Genomic DNA, 25,073 nt, shown 5'->3' on the forward strand with positions numbered 1-25,073 from the left:
TGAGAACGTCACAGACAAGCCAAAACGAATAAGCAGTAATCCGTCACAACAAGAAGCCATGGCAACAGCTGTGACGAATCACTGCTGATTACACTTGTGAATCCTGGCATTTACTCAGGAGCCCCCTCCAGTGGCTGCTGGAGGAGGAGCATCAGAGCCAGCCCTGACAATTATTATTTAGTTTATACAGTTTATTTAGTTTATTAGATCCATAATGCTACAGAGATGCTACTGAGTGCTTGAGTTAATTCAGTCTAGAATTAGACCCTACCCCAGCACTGGTCCAAGCTGTTGTCTCATCAAGAATGGACTACTGTAATGGTCTTTTAATTGGATGCTCTAAAACAGTCCCCAAAGAAACTCCAAATTTTACAGAATGCTGCAGCCACTCTCTTTGTGTTGAAACCTGTTGTTCAGTGAACTCATTGCATACTATAACCCATCTCGCTTGCTGCACTCTCAAAGTTCAAGATTTGTCTTCTTTGCAAAAATGAACAAGACTACTCCTTTGAAGCCCCTCAGTTATAGAATAATCTTCCAGCTCCAATCATAGATTCCAATCTTTAAATCTAGACTAAAGCCCTATCCGGACGGGATTAGTTTTTCAGGGGGACGTCTGTGAAAAATATTTCACCCTTGTACTCAGTGATAAAACTCTTGCATCCGGACAGCAATTGAAAAAACAGGAGGACCCGTGAGTTTTTGGCTTTCTCGGTCACATGACATCGCCTTGTCACGTGATAGCATGTTTAATAATGTCACACTGCCAACTCTGATGATTCCTTTTTAACTTTTAACTTTACTACTGTTCAGTTCAGCATTTAAGATCTCCGTAAACCAATACAGAAAACACATTATAAAAAATCGCTAATGAATGTAAATAGCTAAATAAATCCATTAAATAAAATAAAATAAATCCATTAAAAAATCCAGTAAATCCATTTTCGCTCGCCGCTGTCTACGTGGATCTCCGTGAAAACGCGCGCCCAACGTGTAACTACGGTGCGTGGCAGTGGACATATAGCTGTTTTATTAAACGCGAGGTGATGTCTGCATGTATAAACTCAGACATGTGGATCCGGACGGGACTAAAATTACCAGACGACCACGGAGTACAGCGAAAAACAGTAGGTAATTCCGCCTGTAATTTTCTCTGAGGACGTCTGAGAAAAACACGGACATGCTCGTTCCGGACGGGATTAAAATCACAGAGGACCCCCCGTAAAAGAGAAAATTACCCCAGGACCCCCTGAGAAACGAATCCCGTCCGGATAGGGCTTTACACTGTAAAAAGTGAATTGTTGGAACAACTTTAAAAAATTACTTCAATTGGTAACACGCAAATGAATTAAGTTTCTTCAAATCAAGTTAACATGTTAGATGAATAACAAGTATTTTCAAATGAACAATTTGCATTAATACAAATTAATTTTAAGGCAAGTCAACTTAACTTTTCACAGTTTTCCAATTCAATTATTAGCGTTACTGAAAAGTCAAATACCGGTCCTTCACAACTCAACAGTACAGTTTCAGGAAAGGTAAGCTTTGTAATTACCCTAATTTGTTATTTTAGTTTGTTAAATCTAATTGTAATTAGCTCCAAACAATTACAATTTTAGGTTAGCTGAAAGAAATAAAATGTTTCATTTTATTTTAAACAAATATGTCCAAACTGCATAACAGTCATACAACATTGTGACTTGGGAGAAAAACGCTGCAGACAAGTCCATTCTCCCACAGAATGGAGGTTTTATTCTTCACTTTCAATAAAACCAGCACCCACAGGCACAATTCATACAACTTGAGACCTAAATTAGGTTGGACTTGCACGTGAAACACATGGGGAGGTCATGAAGATGGCAACGTTACACATACAAGGAGGGTAAGGTAAGATAATGCACATGTACATAAAAAGATGGACCGGGGTGACTTAACTAATAACACACAATTAATAATCATTAATAACACTATACAGACATAAACACCACATAATACGCACAACAGGGCCGGAGCCGCAAGGGCTCATGGGTAATGACGTCACCCTCTGACACCCCCCCCATTGGCCCGACACTACACAGCCAACACCCCCCCCAAGAGGTCAGCCATCCCGGCGACCACACACAGGACAGTCCAGTAGCGTAAAAGGGCAGAAACATGGTATCAAACACATCATAGGGGCAACCAAACTGCACAAGGTTAACATCGTTACAGGCACAGTCAACACAGAATTACAGACGGATGAGGCAGATCCTACTCAATGCGATATAATACTTAATTTGTGTCCATTTTACACCGCCCCAATAACAATTTACATTCGCCACCCGTCAACAACTCGCCACCCCCTCCAGGTTCAAATCTCACTCCAAACGATCTTGAAAAGTTGGCAACCCTATATCTGGTTTGGTTGAGCAAGTTTTCACGCAAACGCAAACAATACAATGTAAACAAAAATCGGCGTGCATCATTTTACATCTATTTTTACATATTAATACAAAAATATCGTTTTTGTCTTGTATTAGACGTACCTTCTTTTCGAGTCACGGTACAAAAAATTGCGGGGGTAAAATCTAGAAATTACATGGACGTCATGGCGTTAACGTTATGATGTCAGACGCACAAAAGAAACTTAATTGACATGCTTTTACTGAACTGAGAATCGTAGGTTGTGGTAACATGGTGTTTTTTTAAGTTGATACAATCCACAAAATTAGATTAGCATCACTAAAGCAGGAAATTGAATAAAACTGACTCAAAAAATTACATTACTTGAACTGCTCAAATACACTTTTTACAGTGTAAGACTCAACTCTTTAGTCAAGTCTTCAGGTAATATACTACATGAAGGTGTGGAGCTCAGGGGCTCCCAGTCATTGAGTTTCCTGTTAAACTGAGATGTTGATGCTGTCATCATGCCATGTTATGCATTGACTCTATTTGTGATAATTATTTGGGTGGAAATCAATAGCTAAGTGAAGCCTCGTGACAATGGGCACCCCTCTCATTATGCTGCTATAGATAAACCTGCCAAAGCCACTAGCTAATCACTGGCACATGTGCTACATATACAGGTTAAAATGTGATAAAAAATATTTAAAATAATAATTTTTTTATTGCAGAAGCATAAACTTTGAAAAAAAGCAACCTTCAACTCAAGTGAAAAAAAATCCTGACTAAGAAGAAAAAAACCAGACTAAGAAATGAATTATTTCCCAATAAATGACCTGTTCCACAATTACTGGCACCCTTAACAATTTCTTGGAAATTACTGTATTTGAACAATTTATGTAATTTCTACGGTAGTTTATAAAATCGATCAAAGTATCTAGGAACCTTTATGTAAGGAATGCTGTCTGATATGTCCCTCCTAGCTACACCTGCTACTAATCACCACGCCCCCTTTTCAGTCACATATATACACCTTCCCACCACTTCCTCGTCGCGAAGTATTGCCGTTCCCATGCAGCATACCAAGCGTTTCCATTGCCTGTTCGATCTCCTGTGCGCTGACCCTTGCTTTCTCCTCAGACCTCGCCTCCTGTCTAGCCCTCCTATACCTCCCAGATTCTGCCCTCTCGTTATGACCCTGGATCGTCCTGACCATCCCAAGAAAACGCTGTTGTTGTTACTACACCTAGTGCTAGTGATACTCGTGCCGTTTTATGTAAACGTGACTCATTTGAATTAAAGCGGTATTCTTCCGCAGTTGGATCCCTCTCTGTCTGGTCAATACGTTACACTTTAATTAGTAATTCATCAATTCCTGTTTCCTTGGGGTATAAATATGGCATTACACAGAGGCCTATTTCCCTGACTCACTACACAATTAAGGTAGATGTGTGTTGACCTTCATAAATCAGGCAATGTGTTACAATTCACAAGGGAAGGTGAGTCGGAAGTGCAGGAGAGGAGTGGTTTAATCAGATCAAACACACAAAACCATAGATGGAGAAATAGACTACTATGAACCAATTTAAATATAAACAGTACATGTAATTAGTGGACAATGTACTAAATAGGTAGAACAATATACTGTACCAACATGCTTTTTCAAGCAGGTTCTGAGCTCATTAGCAAATGAAGTTCTAACGATTGTTAATCAGTCTCTGCAATTGGGTGAATTCCCTAAAATGTTTAAAACTGCAATGCTTAAACCACTATTAAAGAACAGAAATCTTGATCCCACAATTCTTAATAATTATTGACCTATATCTAACCTTTCCTTTCTTAGCAAAATCATTGAAAAAGTAGTGTCAATCCAGTTGAATGACTATGTCAAAGTAAATCAAATAAATGACACTTTTCAGTCTGGTTTCAGAGTTCTCCACAGCACTGAAACAGCACTAGTTAAGGTAGTAAATGACCTGAGATTGCATAAGGATGCAAACTCTCAGTTCTTTTCTGCTAGATTTAAGTGCCACTTTTGACACCGTTGATCATGAAATACTTCTTGATCGACTACAGAACTGGGTAGGCCTTAGTCTTAGACAGGTTTAGATCGTATCTAACTGGGCGTGATTACTATGTTGCATTAGGTACCTCTTCCTCCACAGGTCAAAAATAACTTGTGGCGTCCCCCAAGGATCAATTCTTGGGCCATTACTGTTCAACCTATATATGCTTCCGTTACCACATATCATTAACAAACATGGTATTAGTTATCATCAATATACAGATGACACTCAACTTTACATTTCTCTAGAACCTAAAGCCCTAAAATCAATTTGCTGACTGACTGCATAGGTGATAAACAGCCATGGATGTCTGACAATTTTCTGCAATTAAATAAAGAGAAGACAGAGGTTCTTGTTCTTGTATTGATTGATTCACAAAGGAATGTGTTAAGAACCTGGGTGTCACCTTTGATAATGACCTCAGCTTCAAATCACACATCATGACTACATGCAAGACAGCTTATTTTTACCTTCGAAACATTGCTAAGGTCCGAGATATCCTCTCTCCTACTAAAAGTGAAAAACTTGTCCATGCATTTATCACATCAAGGCTAGATTATTGTAACGCTGTTCTATCTGCTCTTCCAAAGAGCTCTATTTCTCACCTACATCAAGTTCAGAACGCTGCTGCAAGGGTTCTGACCCACAGGAGAAAGAGAGATCATATTACATCTGCACTCCACTTACTGCACTGGTTACCTGTCAGGTTTAGAATATATTTTAAGGTACTAGTGATGGTTTTTAAATGTCTTCATGGTCTTACTCCTCTTTACCTCATTGAAATGATGATTAGATATATTCCAGTCAGGTCTCTCAGGTCTTCAAACAGTAATTTACTGGTGATTAAAGCCGATTAAAGATTGGCGAGGGTGCTTTTAGCCACTATGGCCCAAAGCTCTGGAACTCTCTTCCTGAAGAGCTCAGAGGCATTTCATCCCTGCATAGTTTCAAGAAGAGTCTCAAAACTTTCCTCTTTAGATCTGCTTTTAGTTAAACTCTAACTCTGTTGTAATTATTTTAAGTTTTCCAGATTATTATTATCTTATTTACTTTACTTTTTTACATTATTTTATTTAGTTACATTTTGTTATTTTAATATTTATTTTATTACATTATTATTATTATTATTATTATTACTGTTATTGTTTGTTTCCTTTTTATCTTTAATTTCTTTTAACATTTTCTTTTTGTCTTATCTTTGCTTCCTTTTAATGTTTCTTTTTATTTATTCTGTAAAGCATTTGAGTTGCATGTATGTATGAAAGGTGCTATACAAATAAAGATTATTATTGTTATTATTATTATGACCACATCTTCTGATTGCTACTTCCAGCAGGATAACGCTCCATCTCATAAAGCGTGAATAATATCAGACTAGTTTCTTGAACACAACAATGAGTTCACTGTACTCAAATGGCCTCCACAGTCACCAGATCATAATCCAATATTTGGCGGGAGATATTGCGAAGTTGTAAAAAGGCAGATTTACTAAGTGAGCGTATATGTGGTTCAAACGACAGAAATGGATCAAACAAGACTCCGAGGTTACGGGCTGTAGGTGATGAGTCAATTTGAGTATCATCAACAGAGAGGGATGTATTGGCAAGGGACTGGACCACAGATTTAGTACCGATGACAAGATACTCCGTCTTATGAGCATTTAATTGGAGGAAGTTGGAGCGCAACCATAGGTTGAGTTCTCTGATACACTTGGTAATGGATGGAGGTGGGAAGGGGCCAGATGGTTTAAAACTAATATAAAGCTGGGTGTCATCAGCATAGAAATGAAAGTTTAACCCATATTGGCGTATCAAGTTACCAAGAGGCAGAATATAGATGGTAAATAGCAGTGGACCAAGTACAGAGCCTGGGGGACACCGTGAGAAAGAGGGGATAGGTCTGATTTGCAGTTACCCAGTCGAACGAATTGACATCTGTTTGATAAATAGGAAGTGAACCAGGAGATGACTGTACCAGAGAGACCTAAATCACCAAGCTGTGAGAGGAGAGTTGTATGATTAAGAGTGTCAAAGGCAGCAGTAAGATCAAGGAGTAGAAGAATGGATGTGTAGCCTTTGTCAGAAGAAAGAAGAAGATCATTAAGTATGTAAATGAGTGATGTCTCTGTGCTATGCTGAGCACGGAAACCAGACTGAAAGATCTCGAAGAGATCATTAGAAGACATGAACTGGAGTAACTGGGAGGCAACAACACGTTCTAGGATATGGTTATGACGTGGTTGAATCAACAGCAGAATCCAACGCGGGTTAAAGAGACAGGGTGTAAACCCAAGTGCCGGTTCGGGAAACTTAATAAACAAAAGACTACCACTGTACAGCAAGACTCCTGATGAAACACAAAGGGAGACGACAGAAACAAAACAAAGCAGAAAACTTCATGGACTAAATCAACGCGTGAAACCAGAACTCGACCATAAACCACACGGGAGGAAATACCAAACGGAAAACTCAATGCGTAAAACAAGAACGTAAACCCAATAAAAAACAAAAGATGCCAGGAGAAGTATCTGGCTAGCAGGCAAACGCCGCAAAGAACAACAACCCTTTCCGAAACCAAAACCAAACTGGACAGTGGTAGAAAACTTGAGAGAGGCCAGGAAGCGTTTTTACTATTTCAAGTAAAGTAAAATAGAATAGCAATACTTACAGTATTTCTTTTTACCTGAAAATAGACCTCTATATTATTTTCACTTAACCGTTCCCTTTCATTTTACTTGCCTTCAGTAAGTGATAATGCCGTGATCTGTTTACATTTACATTTTTCGGCATTTAGTAGACACTCCTATCCAGAGCGATTTATAAAGTGCTTTGCATCTGGTGACACAATTCATCCTAGATAATAGTACAGATTCAAGATTATAGCCAGATAATATTCCATGAACAGCTAATAGCCAGAATTCAAGATTTCAGAATTCAAGATACCCTTGAGTAAACTACTGTTTGTCTACAGGGTACATTAACTCCAGAGGCGGCTTTGCATAGAGGCATTGCTAGGCAATTGCCTTGGGCCCCTCCCACTGCAGCCCACTGTATGGGCCCCCTGACTAGCTAACTTATTTCTTGCATATTAATGTTGATGGGCCCCCTAGCTAAATTCGCCTTGAGCCCCCAAATTGCTAAGTCTGCCACTGATTAACTCATGTCTCTTACATTTTGCTACATAACCTGATGATAGTTTAGACTGAAATTAGCCATTTGAGGAACAAATCTAAGACTTCTCTCCCTCACTTATTTTACTGATCTGGTGGGTGCATTCCAGGGAAGTTTTAAGGGCCAAGTACTATGTGCAAGTAAGGCACCACATTTTAACATAAGGTAAGGTAACAAACTGTGAAAATAAGTAACAAGAGAACAGAAAATGACTCACTTTGCCTCAGGGTCGTACTCTGCCCATATCCTCTTGAACTCATCCAAATGATGTGGCCCCAGGATTGACCAGTCACGGGTCAGATAGTCAAAGTTGTCCATAATGACAGCCACAAAAAGGTTGATAATCTGTCAGTTAGGAGGCACATTAAAATATTTCTGAAACCAAATAATATTCCACATCCTGAGAGACCTAATAGATGTCTTATATGAGCTGCCATTTAGATAAAGTTATGGTATAATGTATTTATTGCTGGGAAGTCTTGACAGTGGGACACTGAATAATTTCAATAAGGCTCTGAGAATCATTTACTTACTAGAAAGGCACAAAGCATGTAGAAACTGACAAAGTATATGATAGCAAAGTGACTGCCACAGTCATCAGTGGTGGGACCCTCATCAGAGCCCTTCTCACATGGGCGGTTAGGGGTGCAGGCTAGCATAATCTCCTGCCATGCCTCTCCAGTTGCACACCTGAACATAGACAACAAAGAGGAAGCAAGAATATGTCATATGGAAGCTGGCTTACTGTCTTGGGATAAGACATGTCAATGCCCACAAGAGTGGTGCAATCAGAAAGGGAGAGAAGAGAGAGAAAGAGAGAACAGCTGACCTGAAGAGCAGCAGCACGGCTTGTGGGAAGGTCTGAAAGTTGTTGTTTCGGTTGATCTGACTGTTGTCTCTCAGTGCTATTTTACCAAACACCTACAGAGTCATTAAGAAAAAATAACTAAATGACAAAACAAAACAATGGCTGAGCACAGATAAGTACTAGAAAAACACAGGAACTCTGTAAACAAGATCCAGAAGATAATGAGTCTGACCTGCATTCCAATAACAGCATAGATGAAGAAGAGCATTACAATAAGCAATGCTACATACGGAAGAGCCTGTATGAAGAAATAGACTGATCAGGGAAGTCAAATTGTGCTTGCTAGTTAGCTACATGTTTGTCTGAAAATTCTCTTTAGTATGTTACTGATGGTGCTTTTAGCCACATCTTACTTGGAAGGATTTGATGAAGGTCCACAAAAGGGTCCGTATTCCTTCTCCACGAGATAGCAGCTTCACCAGTCTCATCACTCGAAAAAGTCGGAAGAAGGTGATGGAGATCCTGGCGTTATCTTCCGTATTCTGTTGCCCCTTTCAGTATGTTACGGTTGCATCCAAGAGCATAGATATGTGCATATATGGCAACCATATGTGCATCATGCAATGTCAGACAAAAATGCCCACCCATGCATGCACACACATACACACGCACACACACACACACACACACACACACACACACACACACACACACACACACACACACACACACACACACACACAAAGAAAAGAAACAGCCAATCATACACAAAACAAATGTATTATTACATTAATCAAGAAAATACATATGTCATATATATGTCTACATATGTCACACAATCTGGTGTTTTTTGTGGTATGAAAAGTAAAAATGCGAATGGATACAGCACATTTTTCATAAATTATAAATCCACAGCAGTCACATCAGTCCCTTACTTGGCTTTATGTCAGATATGCAAATCTAGAGAAGGACCTTCTTGCTTATCCTGCATTTATTTTCAACTAGTCAAATAAGCATTTTCTTGTCTTTTGTGTGCAATAGGTAGATATGGAGACAAGCAGGCAAGCCATCGATTTAATTTATTATATCTACATGAAATGATGGAATGGGTGTTTAAGTCCTGTAGCTGCCACAGATGATTTTTTTCCCTTTTTACCAGTCAGAGCATTTGATTTATTGATTGCTATTGAGATGTAAAAAAACAAAAAAAATGAATACAATAAATTACCTCCTCCACCTTTAAGCATTTTTTGTAAAAAGCCAAAAAGGGACGTTCTTATAATAACAACAACCACAATATATTTTATGTTTATTGTGCCTTTTCAAACTAGTTTGCAAAGTGCTTAACATGAAAAGAAAAGTGCTTAAAGAAACCAGGAAACAGGACGTTTAAGGGTAAAGGTTACAGGAAACAGAAAGGTGACGGGAAGGTTAAATTATATGAAAGCATGAAGTGAGAGGTGAGGATTGATTACCATCAGGACGTACCATTGGTCTTACCACAGAAGAGGGGGTGGAGGAGGACGGATCAGCTGGCTTTAAAGAAAGGCAGACAGATAAAAGCTATTGCAGTGCAGACCTCCTATTATTTATCTGCCTGAAAAGGATTTTGGTTTTGTAGTAGTTCACTTATGTAGGACATGATGGGGAATACTATTTGCATGTGTATGTATGTGATGGCGTGTGAGAGTGAGTGTACATTTGTGTCAGTTTGTGAAAGTGTATTTTTGTTTGTGCAATAATGGCTGTGTGAAAGTATTTGCAGTGTCCATAACAAGGTAGACGTCTCATCACATGTCTGCCTTTCTTCCAGCTGAGGGTGTTGCAACACACGGTCCACTGGCCAATCCTGGATGTGCAACCCCAAGCTGAAGAAATGCGATTGTCTGACTTACATTTGCGCAAAGACTGTATATGTGTGTGGGAGGGATGTGAATGAGGAATTGTGAAGTACATGTGCATGATGGTGTCCGTGTGTGGAGGAGCAACAGGTGTATGTGAAGTCTCTACATGATATGGAAATATATTCAAATCCCCTGCAGTACCACAGTTACCAGTTCTATATCATTAAAATCACTTATCGTATCAGTTAAAAAACTTTTATTTTGTAAATATGAGAATGACTGTTTTAAGAGATACTGAAACAAGTGCTCTTTGTGTAAAACTGCAAAGGATCTGACAACTGTCTACATGCATGCTGCTGATCTACTCTGCAGGCATTTTTGTTTTAGACAACTGGATGCTCATAAAAGGAGTTCTCTCATGTTGCACAATACATATTGGAGAATTGGCTAACCCTGTTCCCTGACCCTCAGTTCGAAAAGAAGAAATATAATTCTGCATTTTTATTAATGGATAAAATTCTCATAAATTTATATCTCTGCAATTAAAGAAGTCAGGGACCAGGGTTATCCAGCATAAAACTCAAGGTGAACAAGAGCACTCAATAGGTAAGAGAGAAGAAACAGAGAATATGACACAGATAAAAGAGACAAAGGGCAGAACTGACAGACAGAGGTAAAGGCATTCAGAGGGAAGGGTGCAATGTAAAGGCATCATCAGCAAGACAGAGTTGGCAAACATGTCCTTCTCACCTTCCAACTCTAAGGCAATTAAAAAGAATAGGCCTTTTAGAAGGCATTGCAAACTGGTGATTTAAGGGTTTGTGCTTAATTTTGGCAGATAAACTAATGCTCTTTCTAAAAGAGAGCAAAATGACTCGGCTAATTATGAACAGACAGAAAGGGGCTGACTGTCAGTAAGACTACAGCATCTTAGATCAGGAATAATTACTGTAACTGTATCAAGCTTCATGGAAAAGTGCAAAGGTTTTATTTTTCAAAAGGAAAGCAAAATGGTAGTCCAAACACGATGCTGAGGCCATGCTTTCTGGTTAAATGAAGTGAAAACAAAAATGGAAGAAAGGCAGAAATCTTAAACCAAAGTTTGGTCATTGCAGGGTTTCTGTATAGAAGAATAGGAGATATATCTCTGACAACAGAAGTGTTAATTATGATTAACATTATCTATCTATCTATCTATCTATCTATCTATCTATCTATCTATCTATCTATCTATCTATCTATCTATCTATCTATCATTATTTAGTAATATTATTAATATAAAAGTATAAACCTTTTAATGTAGTCCTAAGAAATTGCCTCTGTATGTGTGATAGTTGTTAACTCTTCATACCCTCTTTGTGTCATACTGTAATATAAAAAGACCACTGGTAAGCATAATATTTCAAATGGCTATAGTGCTATGATTAAAATGTTCACGAATAGTATATAAAGTACAGATGGTAACAATTATTAAAGGTCACCTAACAATAAAAATATTTGCAAGGATAATGGCCCAAACATCTAAATTACTTTAATTACTTTCAGTTCTTTTGATTTTCTGTTGGCAGATCAGAGGAACCTAAATTAGAAGGGAAATCAAACATTGCTACTTCTTAATTACTTCTATAGTTCACCTGAAAGAACATATTATGCGACTGATTTCCAGAGTACATGTAGTTTGAGTAGGGTCTGGCCGTAAATCTCATCTCTGGGGCTTACCTCATCTGTGGGACCTATTGAGGTCCCAGAGAGGATGTCCTGTTTTATCTTGATCGCCAGCTACTGGCGTGGGGCGGTATTGAACTTGAATATTGTAAAATGATCGAGCGGTAGATGTTTAACAACGCTAACTTTATTAACTGCACAACTCTGTAATAACCATAGCACGACAACGTGAGCGCGAACACTACTGTGTCTGTTCTTCTGCGCGTGCGCGAACATCTTAAAGTGGTAGCACACTTAAACACATATATATCTCCCCCTTTTGTAAAAGTTTTTGGATTTCTTACAAAAACTCAAACATCCATAACATCTGCACAAAATCAGTGCAACACATTCCCTACCGTATACACCACTAGCCTGTAATTAAAGTTCTTTACCAACAAATGAAGCATCAATATTATCCTCAATCATAAAACTGATTTCCAATAATAAATGTGTACAATAACTAGCAACACAGTACAGATATCTCTGGGTACTCAAATATGTAGGTAGATCAAATATGATAAAACACATTGTTTCATTTCAAGCATATAAAGAACAATATATTACCATATTCAACATAAGCATAAAGCTAAAGGTTCAGTCTCACAACTGGTTTGCACACACGTCCAGATCTGGTACGAACCTGCACTGCTGAGTCAGTGGGTGTGTGTGTGACAAACTGACTATAGTTTGGTGTGACTGTCTCAGAAGATAGGGTCCCTGCGGTTCCACCCGCAGTACTCTCCACTGGGGAATGAAGGGAAGTATTAGCAGTTTGTGAGGGATAGTCCTGACAAAGATGGCGACGATTTCTCCTCAACACTGCTCCCTGTGGTGTGTGAACAAGATAAGATCTTGGAGTAATGCATTTGGAAATTACTGCAGGATTTGTCCAAGTCTTTTCTTGATCCAGCTTTGCAACTACTGAATCTCCTGGTCGTAGAGAAGGAAGCAGTCTAGCTCCATGACGCCGATTGTAGTAAAAAGCCTGTTTGGCCTTTTCAGTGGCATCCTTTCGCATAACAGTCCTTTTGTTTGGCCACTTAGGCTGAAGATTCTTTTCCAGAACTGGGAGAGTTGTTCTGATCTTTCTCCCCATAAGGAGTTCCGCAGGACTGACACCTGTAGTAGCACAGGGCGTTGAACGAAAACACATTAGGGCTGAAAGTGGATCTTCCTGTTTAAGGATCCTCTTTGCAGTCTGCACCGCTCTCTCCGCGTGACCATTTCCTTGTGGATTATGAGGCTTGAGGTAAGATGTTTAAAGTCCATCTCTTGTGACAAGTTTCTGAATTCAGCACTAGCAAACTGAGGACCATTGTCACTCACTACCTCGTCAGGGATTCCAAATCTAGCAAAGATTGATTTTAATCTCTGAATAACCTGAGTACTGGTTGTGGAAGGCAAGTGCAAAATCTCTAGGAAACGAGAGTAGTAGTCTGATACCACAAGTTATATCGTTTTGTTGTGTTCACAGAGATCTAGCGCAATGCATTCCCAGGGTTGACTAGGCAGAGGTGTTGAAATAAGTGGCTCCATTTGTTGTGTCCGTCTTAGCTCTTGGCAGGACCTGCATTGCATTACAGTCTCTTTGAACTCAGCGGAAAGTCCTGGCCACCAAACTGAGGAATTTGCCCGGTCTCTGCACTTTGTTAGTCCTTGGTGTCCCTCATGTATCCTCTTAAGGATTTCTGCTCTTAATGATCTTGGAATGATGATCCTGCATCCTCGTATGACCAAGCCATCGGTCTCAGACAGATCGTTTTTAACTTTCACATATGCTCTGGCATCTTGTGAAACTTTATCTATATGTTCCGGCCATCCGTTTCTTATGTACTTTATGACTGTTTGCAGTTCACAGTCTGTGGCGGTGGCTGTATTGATACTGTCCATTCGGCTTGGAGATGCTGGAATGCCATGCACTACAGAAGCTATGTAACTCTCTACTTCGTCATGTGTGTCTGTCTCCTCAATACATGTCTGTGGACCACGTGATAAGGCATCGGCAACTACGAGAGTTTTACCAGGTACGTAGATGGCTTCTGGTTTGTATCTCATGAGCCGCATTAAGAGACGTTGACACCTCAGTGGAACCTTGTCTAGGCTTTGGCTGTTGATGAGTGGTACTAGTGGTCTGTGGTCAGTCTCAAGTTAGAACTGATTTAAGCCACATAGGTACTTATCAAATCTCTCGCAAGCCGATACACTCGCCAAACACTCCTTCTCGATCTGGGCATACCTTGTTTCTGCCTCAGTGAGACGTCTTGAGCAGTAGGCGACAGGTTACCATTCAGATCCATGAAGTTGGAGTAACACCGCTCCCAGACCGTAGCTGCTGGCGTCGGCTGACACTTTAGTTTCCTTTGCAAGGTCATAAAAGGCTAAGACTGGTGCTGTCGTTAGCTTCCTTTTAACAATCTCGAAGGCTGTCTATTGGGATTGGCCCCAGGTCCATACATTTTTCATTTTGAGCAGTTCATACAAGGGTTGGCTAATGGTTGCGAGATCTGGGATGTATTTGCCCAGATAGTTGACCATGCCTAGCAGTCTTTTGAGCTCTTGCACGTTTTGTGGTGAGGGGAACTTGTGAATAGCTTCCACCTTTTCAGGGTCTGGCCTCACCCCAGTGTGATCAATAATGTGACCCAAGAACCGTAGTTGGTTCTGCCTCAAAGAGCACTTCTCTTTGTTGAGCTTAAGACCTGCAGACTCAATCTGGCTTAGTACTTTGTCCAGTCGGTCATCATGTTCTTCCATGGTGGCCCCATATACCAGGATGTCATCCATGAAGACTTCTACCCCGTCTATACCTTCCAGGGTCTCCAGCATCTTTAGTTGAAAGATTTCAGGCGCGCTGGTTATGCCAAACGGCAACCTTTTAAAACAGTACCTGCCAAACGGCGTAATAAAAGTTGTCAGTAGGCAGCTGTCAGGGTGGAGAGGAATCTGCCAGAATCCGCTTGCAGCATCAAGGGAAGAGAACCCTGTTGCCCCGCTTAGTTTGGAGGTTATCTCGTCTGGCGTAGGCAGGATGTAGCGCTCTCTTTTGACTGATTTATTTAGCTTTGTGAGATCAACACAGATTCTTGTTCTGCCCGAGTTTCTTTTTAAAACGGGAACCATGGGTGCACACCATTGAGTCGGTTGACTCACTCTTTCAATTACGCTGTTTTTCTCCATCCTCATCAGTTCGTCCTTTACCCCTTTTGGTATAGGGAAGGGCACGCGGTGTGCTGCATGTACTGCATAAGGTACTGCATCTTCTCTCAGCTGTATTTTGACTGGTTCTGTTTTTAGTGTGCCATGTTCTCCATAAGGCTGCTGGTGTCCGCTTAAATTTGCTGTGACTTCATCGACTCGCCTTACTAGATTCATTTCTACTGACAAGGAGCAACTGAGTAGGTTGTTGACTTTGTGTCCACGAATTACGTACATTTTGGATTTGTAGTCTTTATCCTTATGACGTCCGGTGACATTAAAACATCCTAGACATAACAGTTCTCCACCTGGGCTATTTAATGGAAGTTCTGATGGCTGTAGTGATCTTTCAGGAGTGATTTTGTGGTATGTGTCTTCATTTATGATGTTGACATCAGCTCCTGTGTCAATTTTTAATTCCACTGGGACAGAATCTACCTTGAGTATTACAGTCCATGCTTCACTTTTACGATTTACTTGGCCCACTGACCCTAAAAAGTACGAGGTCTGTTCACAGTTATTGGTCTCTGTGACTTCGTTCACGGACCTACGATTGCGACACACATTGGCCCAATGTCCCCTTTTCTTACAGACATGGGATGTAGATTTTGAAGCTGGGCACTTTTCATCATCCTTGTGATGTGCTTTGCCACATTTACCACATTTCTTTTCTACTCTTTCCCATTTTCTGTCTGTCATGGGCTTGCCTTGTCGTCTCTGTTGAGGTTTCCAGTTTGTGCTTTCCTGCTTTGCTCTCACCTCCTTCACGGATGCTGTTGGGTCTCCCTGCAGGTTAACTTGGGCAGCCACCTCCTCTGATTGCCTCACGGTCTGAATTGTGAGTGCCAGGGTGAGGTCAGACATTAACTGTAGTCTGCGTGAGAGTTCTTTATCGATTATACCGACTACGATTCGGTCACGAATGTGTTCCTCTTTGGAAGTTCCGAACTCGCAGTGTTCTGATAACTCATACAGAGCTCGGATGAAGCTTTCTACTCTCTCCCCTGGACGCTGTAGAAAACATGCTCTTTCGTGAATGACGTTCCTCCGCGGGAAAAAGTAGTCATCAAACTTTCCCATCACTACATCGAAGTCGTTGCGGTCATCATCTTCTGCGAACGTGAACGATTTATAAATGTTCTCTGCTTCAATGCCCATGGCGTAAATAATGCAGCTCACCTGCACTCCACCGTCCTCTTTATTGAGTTTTGTAGTGGTCCTGTAGAGCTGAAAACGCTGCTTCCACTCCGGCCACTCGGCTGGCTTTTCGAAAGGAAAGTTCGTGGGAGGATTAAACTTCGCCATCGCTCTGAATCCGCTTCAATTGTCCTTAAACTGTAACTGGTTCAGTTTAACTTCTGATTGATTGTCTGTGACTTGTACCTGTGTTAAATTGTAAAGCGCCTTGGGAATCTGGAAAGGCGCTATATAAATCGAACATTCATTTATTCATTCACCATGTAAAATGGTTGAGCGGTAGATGTTTAACAACGCTAACTTTATTAACTCCACAACTCTGTAATAACCATAGCATGACAACGTGAGCGCGAACACTACTGTGTCTGTTCTAACATTTAATATATATATGTATACAGATAAAAACGGTCTGCAAGCGAGTTAAATTTAAGTTGTGGTCGGCCGTTATCGGTGTTAACGCCGTTAACGGCCTACCACTAAATATAATATAACCCATCGCTGCATTCAAAATTGCTCTCTATCACAGAAATATTGTACTATTTACCATATTTACAATTTACCGTTATATTTACAATATAGTGCACTATTTCTGTAGTAGGGGGCGAATGCAAAGGAGTGATCTCGTGATCTGCCATGCTTTATTTCTTATGCAATCATGTGACAGCGAGTCGTCATTTCCTGGTCTCAGGGATGAGATCGGTCTCAGAGAGGGTGTGGCCTGAGAGGAGAGATTTACAGCCAGACTTTGTTAGAGTAGTTTTACCATTACACATGTTTGTCAAGAGTGCATGTAGTTGTACCATTACACACGTTTGTCGGTCATAATAAATATGTTTGTCAAATATCATAAATATGAGTATAAGTATTCTTTATTGTATTTAAATAGATGAAATCTGACATTTCACAAATGTCAGAATATATCTCCTTTAGCTCTCGCTATACACTGTGGTGCATGCTCATGGGTGCAGGTGGAACTCAAAAAGTAAAAAGTTACCAAACCAATGATTAAATAAATAAAGAAAAAAAGCAAAGTATAATAAGAACAAAAACTAAACCAAAGATAAAAAGGGAAATGCAATAGCTTAATTTCTATTGTTCTCAGGGAGAAAGATGCTGTGTATAGGCAGGCAGGCTGAAAGATAGACTACTTACGTTAACCTCTGTGATAGCTATGTCAACAACGCTACCCACTACTATGAGAGCGTCAAATGTATTCCATGCATCGACAAAATAATGCTGCATTGGGTGGGGGAAATGAAAATAAATAAATAAAAGTAAATAAAAAGAGAGAGGAGAAAAATAAGAAAGAAAACAGTTACATATGAACATTGACTTTTTGAAGACATGGGACAAATCATAATGTCAAGAGACAGGTGTGGAAGGGAGTGGGGAAAAAAGAATAGTTTCCAAGACATGGCGGAGAGGACCTGTGGGCAGTCATGCTTGCTGATGGGAAAAGAACATCAACAGTAAGACAACTGTCACAACTGCACTGAAAAGAACAGTTGGTCCCCTTGGTTAGTGCATTTTGTTAGTCACAGTGGAGAATAAGTATGTTGCAGAACGTTTGTGTGTTCTCTCTTTCTCACTCTCTCTCTTTCTCTCTCTCATTATCTCTAAATCTGAGAGTCTTTGGAGCATTCCCTATGACATGGTTATACTGCAAACCCTACCAGCTTTTCTGGTTCCTCTACAACCAGAGGTTCTGAGGTTTGTATAGCTAGCTATACAACAAAAATCCCAGTGGCCATGTTGCCTTCAGGAAAGGTGGAACTTGAAGAAAAAACGAGCAGCAGGACAGAGACGAAGGAAAGGTAGGAATCACAGAGGAGTAAAAAAAGGAGAGATGGAGAGAATGGAAAGGAAGAAAGACAAAAAAGTGACAGAGTGTGCATTTTGTGGCGCAGCGTACTTACATTTATTTCACTCAGAATGACGTCTATAATGCTGCCAATTACGATGAGGAAGTCAAAAACATTCCAGGGGTCACTAAAGTAACCCTATACAGGATGAAGGGGTAGTTAGACAGGTAGCATTAACCATTAGCAAGACTGTATACCTACCATTCTCCTCTAGTAGTCTGGGCTTGGGCAGTTTGTTTTTAGTCAAAAAGAAAAGTCTCAAAATGACATGAAACAGCATCATACTCAAGCTGAGGAGCATTTTTCACAAACACAGACAACCATTTAACCATTAACCATAAAATGTGTTAAGCAACATCACTTTCATTCATCACTCAGCTGGAATATACCACAAAAGTGCTGCAAATCATAGGAACTTGTGTGCTTGTGTTAAATATGACACACTTTAAAAAAGGTATGTTAGGATCAGTCCTGAGGAATATTCTACCTGTCACACCCAGAACTGTATTACCTCACTGTTCCTTGCATAACTATTAATTAAGGGAACACTTAATCATCACTATGACGCACACCCTGTTAAATGGCCTATATATAGCCCTGGTTGTGGCTTTAGTCATGGCAAAGACTTCTATGACTGAGGAAACAGGCTGGAAGCAGATGTACATGTTAGGTGATTTAATTTTAATTAATTTCAGGGTGTTTAAGATGTAATCATTTAGTCTGGGAAGCAGATGCAATCACTAAAATACAGTTTCTCGGACATAAGGATTGGTGAAGTTCAGGCCCCAACATCTTGCTGGTCTAGAACCAATAAGCCTGTGTGCAAGTAGCCGAAGGGCGGGGTCTTATGGCCATCTAATAAAATTGAGAATGAAAACAAATACAGCAGTAATGAATCATCAGCTGTTCATGGAATAAACAACTGCATTACGATATGGTCCTCAAGAGAAATACAAGATAAATCTTGATAATTTTGTTCATATGAATTCTTCCAACTTATTTTTATGGTTGATATACACTCACCGGCCACTTTATTAGGTACACCTGTCCAACTGCTCATTAACACAAATGCCGAGTCAGCCAATCGCACGGCAGTAACTCAATCCATTTAGGCATGTAGACATGGCCAAGGTGATCGGCTACAGTTCAAACCCAGCATCAGAATAGGAAAGAAAGGTGATTTAAGTTACTTTGAATGTGGCATGGTTGTTGGCGCCAGACGGGCTGGTCTGAGTTTTTCAGAAACTGCTGATCTACTGGGATTTGCACGCACAACCATCTCCAGGGTTTACAGTGAATGGTTCAAAAAAGAGAAAATATCCAATTAGTGGCAGTTCTGTAGGTGCAAATGCCTTGTTGATGCCAGAGGTCAGAGGAGAGTGGCCAGACTGGTTTGAGCTGATAGAACGGCAACAGTAACTCAAATAACCAGTCATTATAACCGAGGCATGCAGAAGACCATCTCTGAATGCACAACACGTCGAGCCTTGAGGCAGATGGGCTACAGCAACAGAAGACCACACCAGGTTCCACTCCTGTCAGCTAAGAACAGGAAACTGAGGCTACAATTTGCACAGGCTCACAAAAATAGAACAATAGAAGGACAATAGAAGATTGGAAAAAAGTTGCCTGGTCTGATGAGTCTTTGATGAGATTTCTGCTGCGACATTTGGAAGGTAGGGTCAAAATTTGGCATCAACAACATGAAAGCATGGATCCATCCTGCCTTGTATCAAAGGTTCAGGCTGGTGGTGGTGGTGGTGGTGCAATGGCATTTTCCTGGCACACTTTGGGCCCATTAGTATCAATTGAGCAGCATGTCAACGTCACAGCCTACCTGAGTATTGTTGTTGCCCATGTCCATCCCTTTATGACCACAATGTACCCATCTTCTGATGGCTACTTCCAGCAGGATAACGCGGCATGTCATAAAGCGCAAATAATCTCAAACTAGTTTCTTGAACACAACAATGAGTTCACTATACTCAAATGGCCTCCACAATCACCAGATCTCAATCCAATAGAGCACCTTTGGGATGTGGTGGAACAGGAGATTCGCATCATGGGTGTGCAGCCGACAAATCTGCAGCAACTACGTGATGCTATCATGTCAATATGGACCACTCTCTCAGGAATGTTTCCAGTACTTTGTTGAATCAATGCCACAAAGGATTAAGGCAGTTCTGAAGGCAAAACGGGGTCCAATGGTACTAGCAAGGTGTACCTAATAAAGTGGCTAGTGAGTGTAATGCTCACAAAGTACTTTGTTCTTAAGAGGTTTGCAAGTTCTCTGCAGTACCAGCTTCTGCTGTCTACATGCCTAAATGCATTGAGCTTCTGCTGGTACTGCAGAGAGCCATCATACCTGGTAGCTTAATGACAAAAAAAAACCTTAAGGCAAAAGCCCATCAAATTTTGCAATCAAAGCTTTTACACTAACAGTAACAGTTCTTATACACACATGAAACTCATCTGTGTACCATACTCTTGCAGACTCTGGAGCCAAAGCTCAGTGATTGGCAGTTTCTCTGTTAGGAAACACAATGACCTATTTTTATAATTCCTTCCTTTTTGATTGAAAAACACCCTTCTCTCTGATGTAGCTGATTGCACCTGATGTTACCCAGATTGAACAACTACCACATCTGAAAAAAATAACACTTCTGCTGCCTGTCTGTTTCTTCAAACAGCACAGTACCTGATATATATAAGATGAGTAAGGGGCACAGTGGATTAATGGAGCAATATAGCACCAAGCATGAAACAAATGAATTCAATTCCAGCATGTGTAAGTAATGTGACTGAGAGAGAGAAAGTGAGAGAGAGAGAGAGGTTTTTCACTTAAATAAAACTGCATCCTGGATTTATATTGGAAAACAATCTCATATGGGATCTTCATTACTGTTGTTTTTATACCATTTTTTTATGTTGAGAAATTTAAATAACAACTCTGGAAATGTAAAATTTGTCCATTGTCTGAAAAGAAAAATCCAACCAAAAACAAACCACTGAACATTAGAGGATGACCAGTCACCTTGGTGTCCAGAGGATGCCTGAAATATCAGTTATTAAGCAAAATACACAACACAATGGCGTGCTTTGCACTTCTGGCAAATGCATGAAAAGACAAAAAAACAGAAGTTCTATAGTAAACATTCTTGATTACATGGTGAACTGATTTTTCAAGTTATTGGTTTTGAGGCTAAACATTGGCACACAATTTGTCTGCAACCAGCCCAGGATAGATGTCTGCAGTTCAGTCTGAAACTGTGTAGTATGACATACATCTAACAAATTATCACTGGAGATTAATTTGATTCAAAAAGAATGGGGCTGCTATATACATATTTTCATAAGCCTATGGTTTTTAATAATGTTTTGGTGACCACATGGCCATTTGACATGAATACAGACCACAACAATCACTGCCTGTACAAGTGCTAGTATGTGCTGTTAAATTGTGATTGCTCCTCTAATTTTTGACACTTCTCACAGCTGTCACGGTACGGCGGCCCCCTACTGGTCGCCCCCGTCTACAGCAGCAGCTTGTCCTGTGGGTGTGGTGTTGTGTTCGTCCCTCAGGTGGGCGGAGCCCGCGATCCGTCTCACCTGAGGGTCGTTTGTTCGTCTATATATGTCTTGTCTTTGTACCAGTTGACTGCTGGTTATTATATCCTTAATTCGGATCAGTTCACGGGTTTTGGTTTGCGCACTTTTCATATTAAACCATCCTATTTCCCTGAGACTTGGCGTGATCGCTTCCATTTATTTTCGCTCACCCTGCCCGTCACAGAATAACCAGCCACCTTCGGAAGCCGCCAGTCTCCTTTACTTTTTCCTTCGTTCGTGGTCATGTCTCGTGGTAAGTGTTTGTCTGCGTGGTGTTTTGTTTGAAGAGCTCCGCCGTGCTTTTGTGTTGTGTGTGTGTGTGTGTAGCACGGCGAGGACCAGGGCAGTCTGCCCTGAGACAGCTCTTCATGTCCGTTGTTTGTGTGTCGGAAGAGTTTCGCCGTGCGTTTGTTTTGTGTGTTGCACGGCGAGGATCAGGGCGTCTTCCCTGTATACTCTTCATGTTTTGTGTGGGTGAAGTGTACGTGTGAATGGGCGTGTGGACCAGTGTGCGTGCTCGTGGTGTTATATGTTTAGTGTTTCGTGTGTGACGCGGGTGCCGCTCGTCACTGTCGCCTCGCTCCCCTGTCGTCTTGTGTTTTGTGTGGGGGAGCGACTGCGAACCTGAGCGGCACGTCACAATACTACCGAGCGCGCATGTAAGAGTCCCGTTCGTTCATTGTTTGTACACTGTTTTTTGTTTGTCTAGTCTTTGCGTGTGTGTTGTTCTTGCGTGCCTGTGATATGTTGTATGTAATTCCACACATGCTCCTCCCCCTTGAGTGTGTGTTGGGGGTGGACCAGTGATGGTCCCATGCCACAGAGTGTGGTATGGAGGGCGTCGCTCCTGAGGGAGGCCCTGACCAGGAACGTGGGGGGTTCTCCTGAGCAGGTGGAAGTCCCCTGCTGAGACGGAGACCCCTCCCCCATTGTTGGGGGGATCAGGGTAGTGCGCGTATGTGTTTTGTGTTGGTGGGTGTGTGTGTGTGCATTTGTGTTTTATGTGCAGGTGTTTCTCCCTGGCGGTGGATCGTGGCGTTCCTGGGCCTTGTGGAGGTCTCCACCTGGCAGGAGCCCCCTTATGTTGTGGGGTGACCGGAGCCCGGTCTTAAAGAGCCCCTCCCTAGAGGGTTGGGGCCCCCGGATGTTTGGGGACCATGGGGCTCCGGTCTGAAGAGCTCCTGCACAAGACGGAGACCCTTCCACGGGGTCCTGGAGGTGACGTAGCCACGCCCCAGGGAGGTAACCTGCACACACATACACCCCGGACGGATAAGGAGCCGTGGCCCGTCGTCCTCGCACCTATGGGGCTATGCGGCTTAATGCCGGTTGGGGCGTGAGGGCCTTGTGACCGACCGGGGCGTGGTTTTGTCTTGTTGACGGCCCAGTCGGTCCAGGGTCCCGCCCAGGTAGGTGAGCTAACCTGTGTTTGTGTTTTGTGTTTCAGCTCCGGGACTACAGGGGGTGTGTCCCTTGTCCCTGCCTGCCTGCCCCTTTGTTTTGTGTGCTGCTGCTGTAGGCCGCACAGCCGGTGGAGGGGAGTGCGGCTTGGAGGGGGGATCTGTCACGGTACGGCGGCCCCCTACTGGTCGCCCCCGTCTACAGCAGCAGCTTGTCCTGTGGGTGTGGTGTTGTGTTCGTCCCTCAGGTGGGCGGAGCCCGCGATCCGTCTCACCTGAGGGTCGTTTGTTCGTCTATATATGTCTTGTCTTTGTACCAGTTGACTGCTGGTTATTATATCCTTAATTCGGATCAGTTCACGGGTTTTGGTTTGCGCACTTTTCATATTAAACCATCCTATTTCCCTGAGACTTGGCGTGATCGCTTCCATTTATTTTCGCTCACCCTGCCCGTCACAACAGCATGAGCAACTTGAAAACATAACCAGACTATACATATGACATCTCTCCCAATATGGTCTCTTATGTAAAAAAAGGAGAATGGAATACATGTTTAATTTTCAAGAATACAGATTTATCCAGAGCTAAAGTGAGTTTTTCAATGGGAAATTACTAACAGTGAAACTTTTTTTTTTTGTGAACTTTTTCAATGGTGACTATTTCTAGGTCATTCTATAGCAGGTATCACCAAATGGCGGACCGCGGTCCGGATCCGAACGCCGTCCTGTCCGGACCCAATCACATTCCTGATTAACTGGATACGGACCCAAATGCCAAATAAATTTTAACGGGAGACTATATTTTAAACTGGAGAATTTATTTTCAGACGAGTGTTACGTTCGCCCCCCCCCCCCGCTCAACAACTTTCGTTCGCCAATACCCCCCACCCCCCGCCCAACAACTATCGTTCGCCACCGCAACCCCGGACCTAAGGTCTGAGCTATCTGCCAAAAATGGACCGCAGAAAGATTTAATTGATTACCCCTGTTCTATAGTATGTTCTAAAGGTTCTAGCAGTTTACCCACATACAGTGAGGAAAATAAGTATTTAGTCAGTCACCAATTGTGCAAGTTCTCCCACTTAAAAAGATGAGAGGCCTGTAATTGACATCATAGGTAGACCTCAACTATGAGAGACAAAATGTGAAAAAAAAGAGAAAATTTAGAAGAAATTTAGAAAATTTCTAAATTTAGAAGAAATTTTGAAAATTTAAAAAGAAAGTATTTGGTCACCTACAAACAAGCAAGATTTCTGGCTGTCACAGACCTGTAATTTTTTTTAAGAGGCTCCTCTTTCCCCCACTCATTACCTGTATTAATGGCACCTGTTTGAAGTCGTTAACAGTATAAAAGACACCTGCCCACAACCTCAAACAGTCACACTCCAAACTCCACTATGGTGAAGACGAAAGAGCTGTCGGAGGACACCAGAAACCGAATTGTAGACCTGCACCAGGCTGGGAAGACTGAATCTGCAATAGGCAAGCAGCTTGGTGTGAAGAAATCTACTGTGGGAGCAATAATCAGAAAATGGAAGACCTACAAGACCACTACTAATCTCCCTTGATCTGGGGCTCCACGCAAGATCTCAGCCCGTGGGGTCAAAATGATCACAAGAACGGTGAGGAAAAATCCCAGAACCACAAGGGGGGATCTAGTGAATGACCTGCAGAAAGCTGGGACCAACGTTACAAAGGCTACCATCAGCAACACACTACGACGCCAGGGACTCAGATCTTGCAGTGCCAGACGTGTCCCCCTGCTTAAGCCAGTCCATATCCAGGCACGTCTGAAGTTTGCTAGAGAGCATTTGGATGTTCCAGAAGAGTA

General features: G+C 41.5%; 1 protein-coding gene across 17 annotated transcripts in view; it reads right to left on the bottom strand.

Moving 5' to 3' along the window:
• The window catches only part of cacna1c (calcium channel, voltage-dependent, L type, alpha 1C subunit), a 427,514-nt gene that overhangs the window by 63,066 nt on the left and 339,375 nt on the right, over window positions 1-25,073 (bottom strand). For 10 of the 17 annotated variants that reach the window (XM_077006515.1, XM_077006519.1, XM_077006512.1 and 7 more), the window contains 7 exons: window positions 18,289-18,372; window positions 9,918-9,965; window positions 8,843-8,980; window positions 8,662-8,727; window positions 8,451-8,542; window positions 8,155-8,311; window positions 7,839-7,966 (listed from right to left, as the gene is read on the bottom strand). In XM_077006515.1, coding sequence (XP_076862630.1) covers window positions 7,839-7,966; window positions 8,155-8,311; window positions 8,451-8,542; window positions 8,662-8,727; window positions 8,843-8,980; window positions 9,918-9,965; window positions 18,289-18,372 — 713 coding nt within the window. Of the gene's footprint in view, window positions 1-7,838; window positions 7,967-8,154; window positions 8,312-8,450; window positions 8,543-8,661; window positions 8,728-8,842; window positions 8,981-9,917; window positions 9,966-17,524; window positions 17,609-18,288; window positions 18,373-25,073 lie in introns of all 17 variants that reach the window. The other 7 variants (XM_077006509.1, XM_077006517.1, XM_077006516.1 and 4 more) reach the window with 4 other exon arrangements.

The sequence above is a fragment of the Brachyhypopomus gauderio genome, chromosome 5, assembly GCF_052324685.1.
Source record: "Brachyhypopomus gauderio isolate BG-103 chromosome 5, BGAUD_0.2, whole genome shotgun sequence".
Classification (NCBI taxonomy): Eukaryota; Metazoa; Chordata; class Actinopteri; order Gymnotiformes; family Hypopomidae; genus Brachyhypopomus; species Brachyhypopomus gauderio.